Genomic DNA, 9,029 nt, shown 5'->3' with positions numbered 1-9,029 from the left:
ATCCCAGCAAAGGGCACCAAGAGATAGTATTTTTGAAGTTAACAATTGTCTCTCTCTCATATCTCCCCACAACTTTGAAATAAAATGGCCCCACTTACTTTAACATCTTTAGATTTGTGTTTGGGCATGTAGCATACAGTCTGCATCACCTGAGTACCAGGAATTCAACTGTTTTTCCCCTCCCCATCCCCCAATTTTGCTGGCACTCGCAGACACACAAGGCATTTGGGGTATGTCAGTACCAGCCCATCTCTAGTTATCAACAGAAGTTTGAGGCAAAATAGCTATTCTTATCTGTCCAGCAGCTGCTTCAAAGCTCTTTCTATGTTCATTCTGTGCCCAACTCTAGTCACTCCAAGGTCTATCAGATCTTCCTTCTGTAGATTTGGTAAATGTGTGCCATCTATTTCATTGTCCATAAATGTTTCTTTATGTTCACCTAAGTTTAGACTTTCCAACCAATCTGCCACATCTGGTTTAGTCCACAGGTGGACAGGCTTAGTTGTAAAAGGCTTATTTGAGATTGGCTGTTGTAATATTGAGGGAGAAGGAGACCTGCTGCGCCCTGTGGTCAAGCCAAATAAGTCCCCAGAAGGGGGCTGGCTGGGTAGGCTAAATACATCAGACAGAGTTGGAGAAGGAGATGAAGCTGAAGCAGAAGCAGTCAGAGAGGCAGGTATGACGTCTTTATTAATCTCTGTTGGTGAAACCACAGGGCTTGGAGCATGTCTTGCTCCTGAGGTCCTACTGTCATAGTCTGGGGACCTGCTCTGCAGTGTGATCGGCTGGCTGGCTCCGGGTCGGACAGTGAAAGTGATTGTTGTACTTCGTGTACCTGAGACAGTACTCATGACTTCCGTGCTCCTGCAATTGCAAACAGACAGGGAGAGTTAGATCTGGCAGCCAGCAGCTGCAAGGCTCAACATGTAGTACTTACTGCATGGGAATGCTTGAATATTTCCATTTTTTAGTGAGTCACATCAAGTTAAAAGTAAAAAAAATTATATTATGAAATCTTCCCTGGAAAAGGACCACCAATGGTAAGCCATAGTTCAAAACAAAACCTTTACTTATGAGCAGTTCAGAAAAACACCTCCCAGAGCAAATTTTTCCTCTTTGAGGCCACACCAAATTAACTCCTGGTTAAATGAGAAACACCAAGTGGATCAAGCACATGAGCACTTTGTGCTCCCTGTGAAGTGTGATCAGGAGTTGACCTTCCGTTCGTCATGTGGGGGGTTGGGATCCTTCAGTTCAGCTTTAACCCACTGGTTTTACATATAACATGGCTAATAATAGTTGTAGAAAGTTTCAGAAGGAATGGATTTTGGATCTTTGGGCATCTACCCAGTGAATTTTATGGTATGTTTATATTATAGGGTATGTTTATAGTCCTGTTTGTTCACTGAACATGCCCCACAAGCTCCTCTTACTTCCCTTTCTATTCAGCTGGACTTTTTGTGCTTTAAACATGAAACACTCCCTCTAAGGTTCCTAAAAAGACTTTGTTACCATTTCCTTCTACACAGAAATTATACTTTGGCAGTTTCACTACAAAATCAAGGAGACAAAATCCTTGCTCCTGTGCATGCCCAGAGGTGATGTAGTTGTGATCAAGTTTTACCTAAAGAAAATTAATTTCAGATTACAAACTAAGCAGGCATGCGATGCTCGCTCTGATGCCCAGGCTGACAGGGCGGGTGAAGGAGCAGGCAGGTCTGCTTTTGCCTGGTGGCTACAGAAGCAAATTTAGAAGGTTTGGGTCTGTTCATATCACAAAACGCTGAACCCCACAGCCCTCATTCCCATGAGAAGAGTCTACCAGTCAGTGGGTGTGCTCTTCAGGACCTTCCACAGAACTCTTGAGTGCCTTGAGCTCCAGAGTTTTTCACTTCAAAAATATCCTGCCAACTGGGAAAACCTTCAGACAACTAATTTAAAGCACTTGCAGACCAAGGGAGGTATTTATTTATCCTTGAAGCAATGCCATGGACTCCAGGGGATGATCTGGCTGATGCTGTAGTGAGATTTCCACCCCGGATCCTGACCGAAGCCCTCTGCTTCTGAGTGCCACATTGCCCCCAGGCCTGACATGTCCTACCTGGGCAGAACTGAAGATGACTTGGGTGAATGATGTCACATACAATGCTTCCATTAATCCTGCAGATTCACTGCTGTGCAGAAAGATCTTATGGAGCCAAAGGAAGACTAGGATTCTGGAGCTCCTACAGTTAAAGTGCTGGTGTGGAAGAAACTGTGGCCTCACTTCTAAGTCACTGCTTAAAGCTTTTGTGTTAATTGCCATCAAATGAAATACCAAAAATGATCCACAGAGCAGGGGGCAAACTCTACCTCTGTTGTCTCTGAGGTGTGTCCCTCCACCACTAAATGTGCTGTATAATGAGAAACCCTCTTGTGTTCCTCTGCCCTGAGTAATCATGGTGGCTTTTCTCCTTTCAGAAGAGCATTGGGACTGCTGGGAAGGGAGATGTGGCACATAGGGTTATCCTGCCTCACTGGGTCTGTTCCCCAGTGCCATGTAATTAGGAAGGCCCATGGAAGGGGGGTAGTTTGGCTTTGGTCACTCACATTCTGACTAGAAGAGTGGTTAAAATTTTAAATAAAAAGATGGTGGTGCCGGCACTTCTTCACCACCTACTATAACCTGCTCCCCTGGGGACGAACTAATCCATCAGCAAAATGAAGAAATACAGGCAGCTCACCAGATAAAAGTGATAAAAGTCAGGTTATTAATCCCTTTCTCTCACATGGCAGCCCCGGTAGCCCTGACCTGGAGACCTCCTTCAGTGATTTCTTGCTTGGCTGCTGGCTGTGGTGAGCTCTGACAGCCACACGCTCCCTGCATCCCCTCTGGGGCTCTGGCACAAAGTGAACCATCCCAGACACCAGGTAACTGCAGCACTGCCACTCCAACATTCCCAGCACACGCTCCTGACATGGGGAGTCCTATTCAAACAAAGCTCCAACACCGTATTATTAGAAAAGCACTAAGAATAATTTCTTGGAGCACATATATCTTATTCACATGAACAATGCCACTGATTTCCCACAGGTTGTTCCATATACTTCAATGGGACCAGGGGGATCTTTCTGAAAGATTGGTACTTCGCTTAAACCCCAGTAGGAACAACACTTCTGGCACTTATGGCTTTGTAATTTGACAAAGAAAGGAAACACTTGGCAAGATTTTGACTGTTTCCTGTGATTTTTCAGAGCTTAATGGCTCTCGTTGTCTTCTAGGGCTGGAGCTAAGCATTCCTACAAATAAAAACTCTATGGCAAGAAACTATTAAATCCTACTAACCAAGGGAAGCAAGTTATTTCTACCTACTTTACCTTAGCATGAGGACTCACACTCATTACTAAGGCATGATATAATTTTAAATCAACAAAAAACCTGCTTTGAAAAAGGCTGGGGTAGTGAGGGCAAGAAAAGCAGAATGAGCTTTGCAAAAATGTGGAAATTAATCCCCGATCTTTACCTGCAACCACCCTTCTATTTAACTTTCCTGTCTTGCAAATACTAGAAATTATGGTTTTGCATTCACACCCATCATGACAACATCAAATGGATGATGAAAATCCATGTTCATTTATGCTGGATGATGAAAGATAACTTTTATTAATTGACTGACAGCTCCAGGCTCTGTGTACACCTTCTGCTTTGTAACTCAATTTTGCTGCTTCTCTTCTATTTTGTTCTTCTTATAGACTCCCTGTCCATCCCCGCTCAGGAAATCACTGTCACTGTTCCTTTAAATAAAGCATTATTAAACCACTAAGGCAAAACCTCCCAAAGTAAAGTGTGTGTTCTTATTTTAAGCATTCCTTAGCTAGTGTTCTCTACCCTTCTCAGCCCCGTGGGCAGGAATACTAGGTGAGTAAAGCAACCCAGGCATTGTGGTCCTTTGCCTTCTGTCAGCCTGGATCAAAGTACTGGCTGGAAGCAGCAGCAGATCTAGGGACATCTTCCTTGTTTCAAGCCATAGGTTGAGGACTGCTGACCATTACAGTAAAACTCTGGAGCAGAGATAAGAATTTTGTTTATTTTAACTGATCCATGAGGTTTCAATACCAGCTCAGTTTACAGCCACATGAGTTGTGCAGCTCTTCTAAATATTAACCCTTTTATCCAATAGCTCAGGAGTATTTCTTTAACATGGACAGGCTCAATCCTACAGCAACACCCCTTTTTCAAGGAGGTTATTAGTTCTCCTACACAATTGGGAACATGGACAAGTCTGTGGGTCTGTGTTCCCAGTGCTGCAGCAGCTCTCCTGTTTTAGGGCAAAGTTTTAACCACAGGAACTTGAGGTCACCGCTGCCTCCAAAATGATTCAGCAACCTGCAAGAGTGAGACTGTGCTTGGTTCCCAGCTGCTGTGCTTCAGCCAGCTCTGCTCCCAGCACAGCCCTCAAGTGAAGGTCACAAAAGTCTGCTGAAGCCCACAGTAGCACTTCCAGGCTTTCACTTCCAAGCCTTTAATTCCAAGATTACTTTTTTTCATTCTTTTCCTCTTTTTTTCACCTGCCATATCAACTCCAGCACATTATAGAGACTGCTGCACTGTAATGGTAATCCAAGGGAAAAAACAAGGATATTTATGTAACTCCTATGCATCCTAAATTATAATTTACGACATCTCCAATACAATCTGTGGTGCAGACACAGCCTTGAAACCATCATCTGTCTTGCATTTTCTGGTTGATTTGTATCCTGGTCAATAAGGAGCAAGCACATTCCAGCTGGAGAGCAGGCATGGTTTGTTGTGTTATGGGTTTTCCAGATTTTTAATAAGAGCAATTTCTTATGCCTTATTTGATCATCTGTTATCCTAAACACATTAAATCCATATTAAACCTGCCAAACCCCAAATTTCATTTTAAAAAAGGTGAAAAGTCTGATAATTATTTTAAATAAAATTTGTTCTATTTGAATCAGCATATGGTAGTAATTTATAAACATTTGCTGCTGTGAGCCTGCACTGATTGCAATGCCCATTATGTTGCCTCATATTAAAATCAAAATATATAACCTATGTGACACAATGCCTCCAAGTATAAAAGCCATCAACATAGCTTGTAGGCAAGAAATTATTTTTAAATTTTAGATTATATTTGCAGGATTCAAATTTACTGTTAATATCAGAAGCAAATCAGTGGAAGAGGGCATGGTGGGGCAGCTCCCATGGAAAATCCCCAAATAACATCATGCTCAGCTCATGGGAGCTGTTTTATCCTGCAACTTGCCAAAAGACTTGCTGGTTCTGACACAGCTCTTCCATTGTATCATTTGCAACAAGTGGTTCCTCCACAGAGGTACTGAGAGAAATAAACTTCTTAGATTTCTGAGACCACACAAACCCCAGACTTCGCCTTCATCTCTCCTAGTATTTTTACTTTCTTTTTGAACTGTCAAAGGAAAATTGTATGGTAGGAAAGTAAGACAATAATTATCTGTTTTGGGGGAAGATGAAGAACAAGGGCTGACATGATGACTGGCAGGATACAGAGCTGCTCATAATAGTGTTATTTTAGGGAGAAGAATTGAGGGATGCTTGGTGTCTGTTGAGAGCAATGCTGTGCAGTTGGAGGGAAGAATAATCAGGAGGGTCTGTGGGAGTCTGTCTGTTCCAGAGTTTCCATGCAAATAACACAATCAGCAGAAAAGAGATGGTGCTGATGAGGGGCACAGGGCCAGGAGACAGCCCCAGCCCTCTCTCCTTCCAGAGCTGCAGGGAAAAGGGAAGCTGGAAGGGGAAAGGAGGGAATCCCACAAGTTCCAGGGAGGAAAGAGTTAACAGTGACGACTTAATGATATCAAGGGATGATTTGCCTTTACTTTTAGCCTCACATGGGCTTACAAAACTACAGTAATCATCCCTCCCCATCCTTCCATCTCCAAAGATCCAGCAGAATTTGGGCGTCTTTGAAAATTCACACTCCTTTAGGTGTTCAGACATAAGTTCAGGAATCTTCTTTTACATTTTCACATTATTAAAAATTTTCTGAATACTTCTTTGATGAATGTGGCTTTTATTTCACAGTGAAATGACATCCTACTCCTGGTTTTAGGATGGCTATCATTTCTGGATTAGGCTGATCTAATTCACATTGCACTGTGTAACAAAGCCAACACCAAAGTCACTAAAATGCAATAACAATGAGTTTAAAAGAAGCAGAATGTACAATATATAGAATATTCTATGGTTTATGGTCAGCACTTACTTCATGGCACTTCAGCATGACCCTCCTCTGACAACAGCAGTCATGACAGCAAATAAAAATGACAAAATGGAATGACTGAAACACTGCAGAAATTAGTAACAAAGCAAGCAATCCTGTGAAATTGGTTGACAAATGGTTAACAACATGAAATGAGTCTACTGAGAGAGCAGTCAAGTGAAAAATCAAGGCTTGAGAACTATCCCACCTATTTCATCAACTACAAGACCCAGACATCCTTTACAACAAACCAAATGTAGGATCAGTCCTTGGATTTGCTACTAAGCAGGATTTGCTTCTAAGTTCAGTTCTGCCTTACCTGTTTATGGAAAAAACAGAAACTTTTCCAGATACTCGTGAAAAAAATAATTCAGAGATGGCCAAAACTACTGGCCATGGACAGTTCCACTTTTAAAACTTGTTATTCCAACACAGTACAGGTTATTTTTCCTAGAGAACTCAATTCTGCCTGGTTAAGCATCCTCCACAACTCCCACATTTATAATGAGCATTTCCCACTACCAGAAGTGATGCCAGCTCACCCCAGAGGCCACAGGAACATTGTGCAAACACAGCCAGAAGAACACAAGCACTGTTTGAACTAGAAATTGTTTCTCCCTGTGGCAAAGCTACCGATCATTTTGGTACCAGTGCTGGGACGGAGCAGCGGCAGTTGCTGTTCATTATTCTTTATTAATACTCGGAGCCAGGATGCTGTTTTCGCTGGGTGCTGTGTTTTCTCTCCCCAGCAGCCATGGGGTCTATCCTGTGTTAATCACGCTGACATTATTCAGCGGGTCTCAAAGGCTTGCACTTGATCACCACGTTGCTACGCAACTGCCGGGTTCACAGACAGAGCCAGCGCTCCCCCCTTCACCTGATAAAAATCCCGCCTTTCTCTTCTCCCCAGTTCTTTTATCAGCTCCTTGTAAAAGCCAGTAGCCTCTCGAGTGAATTTATAGCACCACTGTATTTTTAACACCACGGTCGATACTACGTGTCCTGTCCTCCTCGCTGAGAGCAGAGCATCACCTGCCAAGGCAGGTGCTCCCTCCCTGGGTCTTCCCAGCGCTGCACATGAGCATATCCAAATTTGGAAACAGGAATCACAACCAGAGCTCGTCACTGGGGCTTTAGTTCCGGGTGTTTGGGTCAAACAGAGCCCCATATTCAAGCAACCCTCAAGGTTTTCTGTAAGGAAGGATGAGGAAAATCAGAGGGAGCGATGGTCAGATACTGGGACCTGACTACATAGAGAGACCAGATTAAAATCTCTATCTATTGCCATAATTTCTTAAATTTCTTAAAGTAAATGATGGCCAAAATTGGGAGTAGAGTCTCTGTTCTCAAACCTTCTGACCAAACTATGCTTTTATTAGTACAAAGTAAGCAAGCGCATCCTCCTCCTTCTTCCTCTTTTTCCTTCTCCTACCAGACTCCTTTTCCCTATCCCATGGCTAGCCACTGTCACTGAGAAGCAGATGGTTTCCAGACAAAAGTTTTCAGGCTTTATTTAAAATCTTGAAACTCAGTGTCTCCACAAGAACCATGGAAAACTATAAATACCCTGTGTAAAATTATTGTTAAACCCGCGTGCAGAGAATAAAAGCAAGTTTAGGGTGGTTTTAATGTAATAACTGAGAAATTATGTTCAGTACTGTAGGATGACCTCTTCCTAATCCTCATTTACCAAAAATATACAAAAAAGGATATTTTTATGGGTTTCTGTGGCAAGAACTATCTACAGTTTAATTCACCCCTGTACTACCCTAACAGGGCAGTTGCTGTGAATGAACCACAACTGTACATCTACTGTGCAAAAGGCTGTGCAAAAGGAATTTTCTGGGATATTTAGGATTCTACTCTGGGCTATAACTTCATGTATGGGCCAATAAGCAACTACATATTTTTAATTTCATCAGGCTGCTTGGGTTGTGAACATCACCCAAGCAAGCCTGTGAATGTTGTTGCTATTTATAACACTTCCCAATCCCTCTCCTTGGCTGAAGGAAGGGAACATGCATACTCATTTTTTATCATTTTTCCTTTAGCAGAGCCAACAAGTTGTTCTTTAATTTAGCAGAATCCATGCTTTTCATGAGCTAAAATTCCTTTTCTCCCTTTCTAATGCAACCTCACAGGGAAGGGCTGCAAGCTCTGCAATTGGCTGTCATAGGCTTTATAGTATTAGAAAAAAAAAACAAGAAACTCCATGAATTTTACCTTTAAAATTTAAATATTAGCTTTCATACTTGAAATTTTCACAAGTTGGTATTCCTTGGTCATAATATTTGACAGCTTTGTAAAAAATTGTGGTAGTTGTGCAAGTGGGCTAGAAAGGCTGTAATTTATTTAACTTTTAAAAGATAAGACAGGAGTAAAAGCAGTAAAAAAAAAAAAGCATTTACCAAGCATCAACGGCTTATGCTGCTCCCTCTTTCAGACTTCTTATCAAGCTGAGAAATCAATCCTCTCTCATCCACCCCTGGCATGTGGGGCTGGTTTTGCACAGGCAGAGGGGAAGGTCCTGCCTGGCTCCAGGGGGTGGAATCTGAATCTACAGCTGATCTTCTACATTTCCATTTCTCTACCTCACCCTTGTCGAGATGAAAAGGAATTGCCTGCAGCACCTTTCCAAATATACTTTTAATATCTGTGGGTAGCTGGTTCTCCTCTGCTGGCTCCCACATATCACTTCGCTTAAAAAAGAGATCCTTTTCTGATCATTTTAGCATCTTCAGTTAACCTCGTAATTAAAAAATAACATAATCATATCACTTTTGA

At 42.3% G+C, this 9,029-nt stretch overlaps 1 protein-coding gene across 2 annotated transcripts in view; it reads right to left on the bottom strand.

Annotated features, from left to right (window-relative positions):
- Positions 1–101: 101 nt before the first annotated feature.
- The window catches only part of SHANK2 (SH3 and multiple ankyrin repeat domains 2), a 318,764-nt gene continuing 309,836 nt past the window's right edge, over positions 102–9,029 (bottom strand). For both annotated transcript variants that reach the window (XM_027706520.1, XM_027706521.1), the window contains one exon: positions 102–864. In XM_027706520.1, coding sequence (XP_027562321.1) covers positions 291–864 — 574 coding nt within the window. In that variant the 3' untranslated portion in view covers positions 102–290. The remainder of the gene's footprint in view (positions 865–9,029) is intronic.

Source organism: Neopelma chrysocephalum, unplaced genomic scaffold (assembly GCF_003984885.1).
Source record: "Neopelma chrysocephalum unplaced genomic scaffold, ASM398488v2 Primary Assembly neopelma1_381, whole genome shotgun sequence".
Lineage (NCBI taxonomy): Eukaryota > Metazoa > Chordata > Aves > Passeriformes > Pipridae > Neopelma > Neopelma chrysocephalum.
The sequence above is the reverse complement of the archived record's forward strand: the minus strand, read 5'-3'. Positions and strand labels throughout refer to the sequence as shown.